Below are 16293 nucleotides of genomic sequence, written 5' to 3'. Positions count from 1 at the left end.
AATTGTTTAATAGTTTAAAACATTTTTAATACTTAACAAAATTATAATTTTAAGTTTTATAATTTTTGATCTGTTAGCCCAAACCATGTACAGAACTACTGCATTTTCATAATATGCAATGCATAATCATTGTCATCATATAAATTAAAATCGTTAATAATACCCTTATTTTTGTCTACTTGAAAACTTACCTGTAAAACTTGCTGATGATAAAATACATACGCAAAACCAACAAGGAACACAATCGTAAGGAATAATAACCCTACAAAACCCTTGAGTTTGTATTCTCGTGGCTTTTTCCTCAACAACACGCCGGGAAAGGTCATCTGAAAATAGAATAGGAATACCTGTGAGCACACATCAAATCGAAAAAGTCGGACATAATTACCAAATGAAAGTCTAATAGACTTACTATAAACTTACTTTGTAAACTTCTTCAATTAATCAATGAAATGAAATAAATTTGTGCCGTCTGTAAAACCAGGGTTTTTAAAAACTATTTTAGAAACCCCAAAGTATTTTATTAATTAAAATTTTAGATGCATCAATCGAACTGTTTACATGATTCTTTTTAAAATGCAGACTAGTCTTTAGTTCTGAAATTTTAGCATTTACTAGAGATTTCATTCTCAGTTACTATGTAAGATTATATGCCAGTCAACTGATTATTTGTTTTCTACTAACTTTCCTGGGACTCTTTTTATTTTTAATCGTAAATTGTCCGTTCTTTTACGAGATAAAATCATTGTATAATATTTGAAAGACGACACATTCTGATTTCTGATTCAAGAAAGTCAAAACTTCAAATTGATTTTCATCCCGAACAACCTTTTCTCACAAATTCGTCAAGACCTAATTAAATCACTTTCTCACAGCTGAAAACGGAAGATTAATCTCATTCCATGAAAACCGCAAAAAGCATTTCTCCATTATTCCACAGATGAGATTTTCCACATTCGCCATTAAATGGATTTTTCCAAAGACGATACTTTGTTAAATTGGTTTTTCGCACCAAAAATAAAAGATTCATCCCACTTCATGGAAATTATTGGCAAAATAATGGTGTTTCCTCGAAATGAACTGTTCCAAAATGACTTTTCAACGGAGAAACCTACCTAACTAAATTGCTTTCATGCATCCGAAAACAGTAATTTTTTAACAGAAATGGTTTAAAGAATTTCCCCCTAAATCTCTTTTTCCAAACCCGAAACCTAGCAAAATAGTTTTTTCGGGTCGAAAGAAAAAGGTTCACCTATTTTGATGAACACAGCCACAAAAATGTTAGCCAATTCACTCATGCTACCTTACGGTTAATACTTTCGCTTGTACTCCTTCTTCTAAGTTGTCTGCACAACTTATACTCACTTCTTCCAATTGAAGGATATATTCTGTCAAACATTAAGAACCCAAGTACTAAATGTTATGCCGCTATGACCGGTGGTTAACCAGTCATTCTGCAGCAGATCAAGAGAAGCATTCTATTCTTGCTTTCTATGCTCCCTATAGCCTACGTTAAACTCATACAGATATTTTCCAAAGTTGAAACTTAGATAAAGTGTCTTCTCGAACTAAAATCGGTAGATTTATCCAATCAGTTACTCGTCAATATTCTCTATCGACCCCGCTTTCTCTTTCTGTGTCATCAATATTGGATTAGCTGAAGTGAATGGCAATGCCAGTCTCTGAAACAAAAGCCCATACACAAAATTCCGTGCATTTATCCCTAGTGGTTCAAAAGTTCGGCAGTCCTGATGGCTCAAATGTGACATCATTTCCATCTCTGTATCACTTTCATTGAATTCGTGCGAGTGACAAATTCAGTACTCTCTACAACAACAACAACAAAAGAAAAAACACACAATATTAAATTTCAATACTTTTCTGGCTGTCGATTCAAATATATATATATATATATATATATATATATATATATATATATATATATATATATATATATTATATACGTGTAACTTTTTAAAGAATAATAATGGTAAATAGTGAGTAATTTGTTTACACTTCTGATTCAACAAGAGAAAGTAGTTTTATAAGCACTTTCTCTTACTTTGAGCTGCTTTAGTGGAGTCTTGTTACTTAAAAATTTGCTATACACTGTAGCACACGTGTGCCTTTATTGCACAGATCCAGGGTTTAATTCTCAGTAAGACAGGATTGAAATTTAAATCCATTACCATGGTCGGAGGCCTATGTTTCGTATTAGCCTTTGTGTTGAGAGGAACCCGAAACTCCAATCCAACATCAAAAGCAAACATGTCTGAGACTCATCATCATCATCACCACTTTGTTCATACTTTGTACAAATTTTAAGTTCTGTTTTCACTGTATGAATATCTAGTCAGTTTCTAGTATTTCTTCACAGAGACTAATTTTTGAAAATATTCTTATGCATTGACCAGCAGTTGAGTAAGGAAAAATGTAATTGGTTGGTTGGTTGGGTTGGAGTTTAGCGTCCCTTTCAACAAAGAGGCTATATAAGACGTGGACCTATAATTTCAGATTGATTCCGAACCATCGTAAAGCGTTCAAATATTTCAAAGTTCTATCAACAGGAATCAAACCCGCAACCCCGTGTACAAAAGGTACGTACTCTAGCCATTAAATCAGCGGTAAGGGCGAAAATGCAAGAGACTACATTTTGTACATTTTGGGGTTTGTAAAACATCCGTTAAAAATTACTCTACACTTTTCTTTGTCTGATGCAATTTACTTCAACTTCTCAAATAACACTTATTTTCTTAATCAAACAATATTACTCATAGACTTTACCCATCTTAAGAACTACTGTAAGCATTAACTACTGTACATTAAGATATACCCATTTTTAAAAATCACGCTTATCCTAAAAAGATAGTCTATCCGATTGAGTGTATGAAACCCTTTTGATGAAAGTCTACGTACGTAATATATATAACTACATAAAATCGAATAATATTTTAAAGTAGGTCTACTTACAACAAGTTTTTCCTTGAGCAAGCTGGAAAGACTATTAATACTCGTTGTCGAATTCGCAGGAGAAGGATCTGGATAATCCACATAGTCTCCATCGTTGATTTTGATCAGAGGTGGTGCTACAGACTTCTTTCTTGAATTACGTAATGGAACTCTACGAAAGAAAGAAAAATACTGTAATGTACTTGACAATGACGGTGTCCACTATTTATATTTATTATCTTGACATACGAGGAATAATCAGAAAGTAAGGTTATAAAGCGTGCATATATTACTCCGTGTAGTAAGTGTCTCTTGACAAAATACTTCCCAGATACTTCAAATTATCGACTTCAAGTTCTCTTTGTTCTACTCTGATCCGTAAGGGTGTGTTTCCACGGGACATTCTTATGACATTCTACTTTTCGATGTTGATTTTCATTCCATATAATTTTCCAGTGTCAACTATTTTGTCAATTACCTCCTGTAATCATTATATCCTATCTATCCTACTGCATCCCCCCTCTACGTTTGCGCACTCAGAAGTCTTAGATTCTGGTGATGCCACGGGTCTCTTTCATCACCAATTTGTTTCAAAAGTCTAGACCATCAATTGTAGTTTCTATATGCAATAGATTTCCAATAATCGGTATGTTCGGAACTTGGCCTATGCCGGTTTATCGGGGAGTGTCTCCTGCGATCGCTAAACGCTATGTTGTAGGCTGAATTCAGCTATCCTATTACATGATGTTTGGCAGCAAATACTGTTTACCAGGAACAATAGAAGAATCACTTCAACTCAAATACACCCAAAATTTACTGTTAATTCTACATTTTAAAGAATACAGGCTGATATAGAATTACTGCTCTTGTAGCCCTACAATAAATTAGACTTTTTGAAAAAAAGAAGAAAAAAACTCCACAATACCGGTGCCGGATCATCGGGCACTTCGGATTGTTGGATGCCAGAATAACGAAAGTATATTGTAAGTAGGAGTTACACAACAACTTCTCCAGCGCATGGCTTATCACAATTAATCAACTCTGGCAATTAGAATCTTCTTCACGGCAATGTTCTCTCATACAACTAAAATATCGTTAGGCGGTTTTAAGTCCCCCCCCCCAAAAAAAAGAACCAGTCATTGATCATCCACCGTACTCGTCACTGGCTACAGCGGACTATTTCATATTCCTGAAGTTGAAACTTCACAGCAAGAGTAACATTTGAGGATATGAAAGGCACTTAATACGATGATTTCTCCAATAGCTTCCAATCTCTGTACCAACGAACGAAGTTGTGCATATAGCTAAGAGGCATCCTTTTTGTAGATAATGTTTTTCATTTTATTAAATTAGTGCTGGAATGTTATTGATATATATAAGGTGATTCAATAAGAACGTACCAGGCCTATATCGCAGCTAATACTGCACGTAGAGCCTTCAAACAAAAAAACCAAATCGTATGTATAGAATGCAATAAAAATAGTAGCGAGACCAGTGGCGTCTCGTGAATACCTCCAACGGGAAATGGAAAGTGATATCACTGTTGGAATCGTTCGAAAGGACATTAAATGTCATGCAACTTTTAGAGCACAAACTTGGTCATATCCTTCCCATTTAGCCGCTAGAGGCGTTGTTGCAGACTTGTATCTGACTACCAGTAGCAGGCCTTTATCTCAGCTAATAATGCACATAGAGCCGTCAAACAAGCAATTGAACTACCAAATCGTATGTGTAGAATGCAATAAAAATAGCAGCGACACCAGTGGCGTATCGTGAATATCTCCAACGGGGGGCAACTTCAAAATTTGAAATGGAAACAGGGGTTGGTTGTGTTTCCATTGAAACAAACGCACAATGGGAGAAATAGTGATGAGCAAATGCAATGCCAAGACCAAGACCGGGGTGGTCTTGGTCTTGCACTGGAACAATTGGTCTTGGTCTTGCACACCCAGTCCTGGTCTTGGTCTTGCTGCAAGAGTCTTGCAAGTTTTTCTTTTATGAAATCTATGCTTTTCATAGATAAATTTTACTCTTGATAAATTCTACAATACGCCAATAGTAACAGAAATACACTGTATGTTTCTAAATGTAATATAGTTTAGCTTCGTGTAAGTATGATGATAGTGTAAAACATAGGCGATAACTTTTTTTTTTTTTAATGGGTGCCCGCGCTTCACTACTTATAAGGTAAGTTACAACGATTCGTAATCTTTTTATATTTTTGAACTTTATTATGAGGGGAACTTTATTATGAGGGACGTCCTAGAGGGTACGATGGAAGGAAAGAGAGAGAGGGGGCAAAGCAGCCAGTAGTTGAAGGAAAGTATTAAAAAGAAATTGCTACGTCAAGACGAAGAGACTAGCTGAGGACCACCGTACATCGAAGCTTCTGAGTTGCAACAAGTGATTTGCTAATAATGATAGAATAGCTATGATGATGATATGTTTGATATGTTAGCAATATTGGCCAAAAAAGAAAGAGAAAATTAAAATAATAACCATAATAATCAAACCTCTTAATATTTTAGAATAATTTGAGTGAAAACTGAAAACGACTCAACTGTCCATGTCTTTTGTGTAAATTCAATTTATACAAATACCTTTGACCTATATTAGAAATACAAAAACATGGCATCAAACTCCAAGTTATTTGAAATAACGGTACAAAACCACTTTTACTTGTGAATATGGATTATTTATTGTTGTATAATGTTATATCCCTCAATCCTCGTGTGCCATATACCTGAGGAGGCTAAAAGTTATATTGATAAACAATTATTCAACGTATAAGCACCCGCCCATGAAATCAAACTTGTGGTCACATACACTAAGTTTTTGTCAATGTCATGAAAATGTTATTTCGATATTATTTTTTTCAACACAAATTAAAAATTTCTAACGGATGCTTGATCCTAGGAGCCAAGGCCATATCCATATAGTCGGCACCTATTGTGTATGGAATTACCGATGTTCAATATTACGTTTCTCTTTAGTTTTGGAACAAGAAAACCACTAATATGTTTTGAAATAATGTAATATGTAGTTTTACGTGCCACGATTATAGACCGAAGCTAAAGGAGATGATGATGATGAGAAATGAATGAAATGATAGAATGAAGAAAGTAGGGGGAAGCTGGAAAATCCCGAGAAAACTTACGCACACGGTCTCTATCCACCAAAAAAGCTCACATAGTGCAAACCGGCATCCAACCAGTGACCCCAGCACTAGATGTGGACGCTCTACCACTGACCGGTACTTGTGCAAGACTCTTGCGCAAGAGTTTCGGTCTTTGTCTTGGTCTTCCAGGTATGGTCTTGGTCTTAGTCTTGCATCGGGATTCCTGGTCTTGGTCTTGGTCTTGCATGCAAGACTTGCAAAAACTGCAAGACCAAGACTCTTGCGGTCATCACTAGGGAGAAACGTCAAGAGGAAACACGTTGGCATATTTCTTCCTCTGTGGCAGCAACACGATCGCATTATGAGGTCAAAGTCAGATGACGCGAGGGTTTCTGCACGCGAAACAAAAGGGAAGAGTAAATACCGGTCTGAAACGAACGGGACATTCAATTGTACATACGCGGAATCACACCGTGTAAGTGGCGACAACAATGGCGTCAGCAAGAGACCACGACGGGGAGAGGGTACATACTGTAACAGTAAGCACAGGTACATTTGCTGCTGTTGAATGAAGCTCTAAATAGGGAACCAATGACATACGCAATATTTGAAGAGAGTGGTTTCCGTATGGCTGCGACACGCAGTGGATGGGGAGAATTATGATGAGGGACAATGTACGATGCTATAACAAAACGGAGAAGAAACTATTGGTTGCAACTAATGCAGACGAACCGAATGTGCTGTTGCCAAAGAATGGAACAAAACATGGGGACAGAAAGCTGAGGCGTTGCAATCAAGCCATTGGAGAAAGATGAGTAAAGAGCTAAAGAATCAGCTTACTTTCTGCGGAGTGTAGTCGACACCCCCTGACTTTCACAAATGTTCAAAGTGATGTCCCCGAACAGCAATACAGCGATTTATTCGCTGTACGTAATTGTGAGCAACAGCTACCAACTCGGCCACGTTGATGGTCCGGAATGCGGTTGTAATGCGGTCTTGCATGTTGCGAATTGTAGTTGGTCAGTTGACATACACAAGATCCTTAATTTGACCCCAGAAAAAATAGGCCATACAAGTAAGGTCGGGCGACCACGGAGGAAACTGGATTGGAACCTCTTCCGAACCAGCGTTGCGGAAATAGAACATTCAGCTCTTCCCTACACATGGCAACATTATGGGCTGGACAGCCATCTAATTGTAACCACAGCTTCTGACGTATATGGAGCGGTACGTTTTCCAATAGCGGCTGTAGATGGTGTCTCAAGAAATCACGAAACATTGCACCTGTTAAATGACCAGCAAAAAAATATGGCCCAATGACCTGAGTCCCTACAATGCCACCCTACACATTAATGCGCCATCGGTGTTGCCGATTGACTTCTCTCATCCAGTGAGGGTTCTCCGCTGCCCAGTAATGTGCATTGCGGAGATTCACGTTGCCATCATTGCAGAATGTCGCTTTATCAGTCCATAAAATGAAGTGAATGAAATTCGGATGTTCTCTCACGCGATTGACCACCCAGTTGCAGAACAGAAGCCGTAAATTACAGTCTGCATCACTTAGTTCTTGATGCAGAGAGAGGTGGTATGGGTGAAAATGTGATTTCCACAGAATACGCAGGACACTACCTTGAGTGATACCACGATCTCGTGCGAACTGCCGCGAAGATACATGAGGATTCACTGCAATAGCGGCAAGCACATCAATGGCAACGTCCTCATTTTGTACGACTCTTCTCCGGACACCATAGCGTCCACACATATAAACTTTCCGATTCGCAAAAAGTTGTTTTACTTTTTGTTTCAAAATGATGAAAATTTTCTGACTCCTAAATAGTTCAATTTTTCCTAGAAGACAGAAAATATTTCGATTCATGAAAAAATGTTTCGCTTGTTCCTACATAGTACTGAAAATTGCCTGAACCATGAAAAATTTCAATTCTTTAAACAATCTTTCGCTTTTTAACATTTCTATACATGAATTCAATAAATTTTATGATTACTAAGAATTGTTACTTGATTACTGATATATTTTAGAACGGAAAATTTTCCGAAATGGAAAATTTTCCACCTCACATCACTAGTTGAGACGCTTAATCGAGTGCTGGAAGCCTTTCTCTCTTTGTATTATCGTTTCTAGTGATTAATGCTAAAATAGCAAATGGTTCCTTCTCTAACACTTTCGGTTTTATTAGAGAAATTAAGGCAGAGATTGAATATATTTTTGGGACGTTTAACCGATTGCAGAAATCTGTATCCCTATTACCCTTTCTATTCTATAGTGATCAACGCTAAAACCGGAAATGGGTAACTTCTACCACTACCAGTTTGAGTATCGGCTCCAAATCTTTTGACCTTCTACATTTTCACCAATTTTGGTGATGAATGGTTCTTTAGCTTTTCTTCTTTTGTCTCCCGGATTGACGGACAGGGTAAATTTATAAACAGGAGTTTTGGTAAATCAAACTTCTTAAAAACGTACATCTTACATGGTATAAACTACAAGTGTTTCCATTATTTTGATAAGCACTTGTACTGTAGTTCGCACACATCTAATGAATTAATTTTACACGAAGTTTCTTCAAATTGTAAAATCATTCTCGTCTTGAACCATACCTAGATGAATTGATATGCTCTTAAAGTTCTATTTAAAAAATATATATATATTTCTTTCATATTTACGAACTGGTTCTTCCTTCGTGTGTGCACTTTATTGTCTACATGCCAAACAATTCCATATTCTTTTTCTTTAGCTCATTTTTATACCAAAACACCTATTATATTCTACAAACTTTATACGAAAATTATTATTATAGACCAGTGGTCGCCAAACTTATGAAGCTTCTGAGCTAACGTTTCGTTTATAATCCTCCTGAGAGCTAAAAAAAAAAAAAAAAAACCTTTTATTTTAAAAAAAAGTCTTAATTATTTGTTTATTGCCTATAAACTTATATTTCTAGTAAATATGAACCGTAGCGTTAACGCGAAAATGTCCCCACGTGCTACAAGTAGCTCGCGATCGACGGTTTGGCGATCACTATTATACACTCAGCAAAGCTTCTTATTGGTCCACATAACCAGCTTCTTTCAAATATAAAATAAAAATTGTAACATGAACTTTGTACTGCATTTATATATTGACCCGAGGTTCAGTATTGTCTGCACTGCAACAAATACTGCATAATTACTCGAGTACATGCTACACAAAGGCCTCTCCACCGTTTTCACTCAGGGCACTCTCTCCGCATTATCTTCTGCCTCTGCTAGGCTGGCCTTCCTTATTCTGATCAATATAAGGCTGGGCTAATAACAGGGCCGATCCCTCTTTTTCATTCAAGAGTAACGTTGCACTCCCTCCGGGAATCACTCTTTGAGCATATGTTGCGGCTTCTCCTTGTATATTGGTCATTATTATTGGATGTTCCTTTAATTAATAATATTGTGTGTGTGTGTGTGTGTGTGTGTGTGTGTGTGTGTGTGTGTGTGTGTGTGTGTGTGTGTGTGTGTGTGTGAAAAATGTGACCTTGAGACTTTCAAAAATTTCTCCCGACCTTAGTTTTCAACATACAAGATCAAAATTTTGCACACGTGTAATGTACATAGCAACGTATTCTTTTTTTTAGAAATTCACATTCCTACGTGAACCCAGGCCCGGGCCAGAGGAACGATTTTTTTTAATCTCCCGGTTTTACCCGATTTTCTAGTTTCTAATGTATAATAAGGACGAGCAAGTGGTGCCGCTGGAAAGTATGGTCTATCCTGAAAAGAACGAAGTATGAATCATGATCCTACGATAAATAGTAAGGAAGCAATAGCTGTTTGAGTGAAAGTCTAAAATTTACCTCAAAAAGTAGAAATCCCAAAAGGGTTAAGGAGCTAATTGGTTCTCCGAAACTCATAGGCACTGAGATTTCAATGTAAGAGAAAGACACTCAAAATAGCTCACCCGAAATGCAATCTTGACTTTCTCGTGTGGTAGATATTCTTAATTGCGATGGAATACACTTTCTCCAGTGGCAGGTATAAAACCCCGCAGACCACCGATGCAGGACTCGAATTTAAAGGCTCTCCTCAACTTGTGAAAATCGATTTGCATAAAACTTTATTTTTCTAGTCCTGTTGAGTGGCCTCAAAGCCAATTTCGTCGCCATTGGCTACCTCACTTCTTTCCCGGAACAAAGTGACATAGAAGTTGATGAAGCAAGGCTCAAACTTGCTGACTTATTAAAAATAGCAGTACTAGTTTTATATTTGGGAAGTTATACTTACCTAAGGGTTACATTTTCATCCCGTTCTTCATCTGACACTCCATCGCCGTAAGTGTCGCTGGAATCGTCGTCCGAGTCTCGAGTCACCTGTCAAAGAAAGAAACAATTTTAACTTTCAATTTGAAAGATTTAAAATATTACCCAAACCAATAATTTGCAATACATAGTTACATACCCTTTCCCGATGCTAACTCTTCTAATGGCAAGGCATATATTACGTTTATGATTATGTAAAATGTATTTTAAAAAATGATCAAAAATACATACAGTTAGCTAGTAAAGTGTCTTAAACCAGGAACACTTGTGTTATCAGAAATATAGTTTTAGGATGCACGAAAAAGTGGTTGAACGTACGATTAATCATATCTACATTTAGCTATATTTTACACTTGCGTGTGTATTACAAGTGTTTTTAATCTTGATCATGGGCATCTCTGGCGTGTTAAAGTTGGGGGTGGGGGACGGGAGTGAGTAGAATGCTAGTAGACCTCAACTACATTTACGTCAAAATCATGAAAAAATGGGAATCTAATTGAATTATGAGCTAACGAGATCCTCATATTTCCTCTACTAATAAGGCAAAGTGGGGTAATCGTGCCCGGCGGGTAATCGTGCGCACCGCAATTTCTCATATTTGGAATATCATTAGCGACTCCAGTCGGCGAAACACTGCAGACACAACTCAGTGCGTTCAGTGTTGATGAGGAATGAGCTAGACGAGACGGAAGAAAATTCCTACGTTTATTGTTATTTACGAGCTGTGGAAAATAAGGAGGCATTGTACATTTTGTAACTTATGACATTAAAGTAGGCATAGTGCGAAAGGAAGTTTCTTCCTGTGGAACATACTATAATGAGGATGCCCTGTCGCTCAATGTCCCATTGTTGCGAATAAAGTTTATTTCGACGGCACGTATGGGGTAATGGTGCGCGCAAATGTGCATGGTTCCCCCACCCATTCAAATATTGTGGAACAAGTTCTAAGTTCATTCTTCATCATTTTTCATTACAGATGTCGCGCAGGTACATTAAGTAAACAACAAAAGAATTCCTATTCGCAAGAAACTTTGCAAAATGCTGTCGATGCAATACGAGACGATGACTTAAAAAATTAGAGAAGTAGGTAGGTGTTACAACATATCAGAATCAACATTGAGAAATTACCTGATACTAAACCGGCCATCAGTGCCAAAATTAGGCAAGCATTCAGTCCGTTCCAAAGGAGTAGGGTTAGAACTAAGAGACTATGAGTTTACTCTGAGTAAAGTATATTATTACTTGACACCAAAAGAGCTTAGGCGTGTGGCAGCATTTCGATGTGCTGAAGAAATGAAAATAAAGAATAACTTTAACAAAGACGTAGGGTTAGCAGGAAAGGACTATCTATATGGGTTCCTAAAGTGACATCTTGACGTTAGAGTGAGGCAGCCTGAGGGAACAAGTTTGAACAGGATTATCGGAAGTTAGTAAAAGCGTTTGTTAAAAAAGACCTATTATCAACATATTTCTTAGTTTACTCGACTACTATTTCAGACTCATGTTAATAAAGTGTGAATTACAACTGCATTCTTGTTTTCATTAACCTTTGGATGATCTCCAGATTTGCTGCGCACCATTACCCAGCCTTCTGCGTCCAATTACCTCATAGCGTGAAACCTTGCAGCACACACATATCTTGTTTTATTGCAGTATAATTTCCCTAAGTTTAATTATAGACCTAAACTAATATTACTATATGACGGTACAGTCTGGAAAGAACCTATTCAGGTAATTACTATTTCTTTGTCCTCATTGACAACACCACACGAAACGTATTTGGTTTAGGTGCGCACAATTCCCCCACTTCCCCTTACAATGGACTGGTTAAGCATGACGTATTTCGGCCAGTAATTGTTGTTCATTGCTTTCTGCGGGGTTCCAAAGTCGTGAGATGCATTGTTATTTACAACGGTTATGTTTTGCATTGACATAAATACTATTATGATGAAAGAGGGAATGCAATTTTGTGCAAGTTTCTGAAAGAAGCAGCCTGAAAGAGCAAATAGATCGAAGATAAGTAAGGGGGAAACTTATTTACATGCAAATAAAGTGAAACATACACCAGCCTATGCTTTCTGCACGTAGCAGACGTATTGTTTGGAACCGAAAAATGTGAGTTTTAGATCCTTGCACTTTGGTTTAACGCATAAGCGTTGAAATTACTCGGTAAAGTTTATATACCGGTACAATATGGTTCTTAGGTAACTCCTTTGCCTTGACATAAGAATTATACTTTCAATACTATCAATTAATTTAATATTTCTCAAACTTCCTCGTTTTACGTCTACACGTAATTCGGGATATAATTTCTTCTCCATCAATGTATATTAATTACTTCCAATTATATTATTTTAACTTATACTTCAAATGCCCCTCATTGGTTCACTTTTCCAAGTTTTATTTTCATCTCAAAACACAAATTTCGAGAACTCGGGTTTTTTGTTGTTTGTTTCCTCGTGATACTATGTTTCTGCTGCTTACAATGCAAATAATCTTCATCCGAATCCTTCCTCTACCACTTCATTCAGAGAGTCACCTGGTATGCTTATCATAATATTCTTAAAGATATTTGACTATTTTCCCCGATGCTTCTATTAAAGTTCAGATTTCATATTTCCGTTATTAATACTACCTAAGTATTGAAAAATAGGCACCTATTCTGCTGCCTTGCTCAGACCGCCTATCACAGCCTAATCATCTAGGAACTACTGTATTAATCTTTTTCATATCTAGTTTCATCTCATATTAATTTCAGTCTTTCCTTATGTTCTCTGGCGTCATGTTAATTTTTGATTCAGATTCTGCAGTAACAACCATTTCATCATTAATTAAACTTTGAACATTATTTTCGTTAATCGTCAAATATTGTATTATTATTGTTAGCAAAAGTGTAAATAAATTTAAGGTAACAAGAAAATGTCATAGCTTTCTGATTGTCTTTAAAAAAGAAAACTAAAGGCTTGAAAGCTGCAGTTTAATTCTTATTAATATATGATAAAATGAACGAGAATTGAAGTTAAGCAAGAGTTTACCATAAGGAGTGTGCGGTCTTGGACATTTAAATTTCTGTTTAGGAAAATCTTCGGTTCTGGAAACATAAAGGAACATAATTTTACGATAAAAACATTTTCACAATAACTTATTATTAATGAAACTAACACTTGTGTTAAGGAACGTAATTTATATTTTGTGTGTTCAAAGTACACTACAATCTACTTACCATGAGCGCCGGTTAATGAAACAAACGTAGAAATACCCTACTCGGGGTCACGAGTATCACGATATATCACAATGATTAACACACAGATTTGGAAGATACAGTTAGTTCTTATAGCTACCGGTACTCAACGAATCAGTGAAAATCCCTTTCAGTTAACTTAGGAAGCACGCAAAGAACTTTTTTCAAATTTGACAATGTGATCTTACAGTAATACGTATTTAAATGACCTGTGTTTACTGGTTCTTCATCCCTGCTGTGAGATATTTTACTGAGAAATTCGTCTGGCAGCTACTAATTATGACGTCACAGATCACGTTGACAGGTCTGAGCTAATAGAATTTTCATAAGATGTCACAAATTCAAAATTATGCAAAATCTTCTCCAATTATAATAATTTTAAGTTCCACTTGATTTGATTTATCCACAATTTCTTGCTGAAACTGGAGGTTTCTTCTCTCTTGACTGGTAGAATGTATAGACACAAGTTGTTAAGTTCTTCAACATGTTTCAGTAGCTTACAGGAGAACTGCGGAGCAAAGTCAAGAAGTGGCAAATTTTCAACTCATTAACAGATCTATACAAATAAGACTCGAAGGTTTCAAGAATGATCCTTCTCTAACAATGTTTTTCCTACGATCGTCAGTGATAATCATAAAGAATATGTATTTTGTTTTCCCTTTGTGTTCTGAACTTATCATCATTATTTGTTCTCCCCAAGCCTTCGGCTCGTCTGCAAACTGCCTGCACTCTAGTGACATTTCTTGGCATCAGGCAGGAGACAATGCGACCAGTGACAACTATTAGCCCAACCGTGAACTATTAGGAATTAGTGTCTAAAATAAGGATTTTGTGCTTTTAATAAAGCAAATATTCAGCGATAGCATTTGTTCAACCGAGCAAAACTAACAAGGAGAAGACACAGTTTGGTAAGTGAACTTCGGGGCCATTTTGTGCGAGGTGATAGTGCAGATTTTAGAGCGCAATGAGCAAAAGTGACGAAGAAAAGCCGTCTTAAAATGTTTTACTCGATGCATATATCGTACGACGCGCAAACTTTTCAAGTGCTTTTCAAGAGTGAGAAGAATCAGCGACTCAAGTGCAAAGGGTCCCGGGTTCGATTCTCGTTCGAGTCAAACTTTCTTTTTCTTGTTTTTTGCTTCAACCAGGCATTTGTAACTATAAGTAAAATATTAATTCATCATATGTTTATAATGAATAAAACAATAGAAATTTTCAATCACTTGTAAATTCTTTTGATGTTCCATGTTAACGAGGAACAAAATTTAATCTCTTCCGTAAATATTATTGTTACTGCAGTCGTTGTGTAAAAAATGTTCTTGAAACTTCGTGTCTACATCTGTTGAGTGTGAGAATTACAAGGGGAATGAGGGGGAAATCTGCTTTTGTTATAGCAACCATCCAGTATTAGCAAAGAGGATTTCCCCCTCAACTCCTTTGTAAATCGCATACTGTCAACAGATGTAGACACGAAGCGTGAAGAGCGTTTATTACACAACGACTGTCGTCAAGGGCGCCGATCATGGGGGGTCGGAATGCCCGTCCCCCCAAGCTCATGTGGGCCCCATATATTTTCATGAATATGTATTTTTTATTGTTAGATGTATTGTTGTATGTATTTTTTTATGAATGCCCCTCCCCCAAATTTACAGCGAAATTGGCGCCGTTGACTGTCGTAATTGTAATACAACTCGTGATATCAGTATGTACGGAATAGATTAAATTTTCTTGCTAGTTAACATGGAACATTGAAAGATTTTACAAGTGATTTTAAAATTTCTATTGTTTTATTCATTATAAACATATGGTAAATTAATATTTTATTTATAGTTACAAATAGTTGAAGCAAAAAACAAAACAAGGATTGACTCAAACGGGAATCGAACCCGGGACCCTTTGCATATGAGCTGCACACTTTACTCACTCTCCCACGGCGTCACTTGATACATTTGCGCGTCGAACGGTATATGTGGCGAGTAGAAAACTTTTGAAGACGGTTTTTCTCCCTTATTTTTGCTCATTGCGATCTCCCAATTGTTAATATTAACTCTTCAAATGTGCACTACCACCTCGCAGAAAATGGCCCCGAAGTTCACTTACCAAAGTCTGCTTTCTCTCTTTTTTTTTTCCTAGTACTTAGGAAATTATGTTCATTGCAATAAGAATATACAAATATCCATTTAAGTCATTAAGTTAGATACTTCATTTTACTTATGATTCGGACTGAGGATTATAACCATTTGAAAAGAAAGTATCTTCGATAAAAAGATAAATAAGTTTCACTGAAATCTTCCGCCAAATTCTAATAGATGGGTCCTAAAGATGAATACAATATTGAGATATCAATTATTATTATTATTATTATTATTATTATTATTATTATTAGGAAAAATACGTTTTATTTTTTACATTTTATTTTTATACCTGATACACATGAGCGCCCGAAGGGGAGGGCATGGTGGGGTCCGTGCCCCCGTTGCACACGAAAATGTATAGTGGTACATAATAGAGCAACCATTGATATGCCTCCCCCCTCTAGAAAATTTTCTTCGACCGCTTCTGCTGATAGAGTTTGTACTTTTCAACCTGCTTCGTTTCAACAATCTCCATTTACTTCTACAAAGTTATTTTCTTTTCTCTCTCTCTCTCTCTTTCTCTCTTTTACTCTACTAGATGTTTGA

At 36.6% G+C, this 16293-nt stretch overlaps 1 protein-coding gene across 2 annotated transcripts in view; it reads right to left on the bottom strand.

The window, feature by feature from the left end:
• The window catches only part of LOC145666650 (alpha-galactosidase MYORG), a 172398-nt gene that overhangs the window by 8560 nt on the left and 147545 nt on the right, over window positions 1-16293 (bottom strand). For both annotated transcript variants that reach the window (XM_081734101.1, XM_081734102.1), the window contains 3 exons: window positions 10337-10422; window positions 2971-3121; window positions 192-326 (listed from right to left, as the gene is read on the bottom strand). In XM_081734101.1, the coding sequence (XP_081590227.1) occupies window positions 192-326; window positions 2971-3121; window positions 10337-10422 (372 nt within the window). The remainder of the gene's footprint in view (window positions 1-191; window positions 327-2970; window positions 3122-10336; window positions 10423-16293) is intronic.

This window comes from Thermobia domestica, chromosome 12 (assembly GCF_964235325.1).
Source record: "Thermobia domestica chromosome 12, izTheDome1.hap1.1, whole genome shotgun sequence".
NCBI classification, from domain to species: Eukaryota; Metazoa; Arthropoda; class Insecta; order Zygentoma; family Lepismatidae; genus Thermobia; species Thermobia domestica.
The sequence above is the reverse complement of the archived record's forward strand: the minus strand, read 5'-3'. Positions and strand labels throughout refer to the sequence as shown.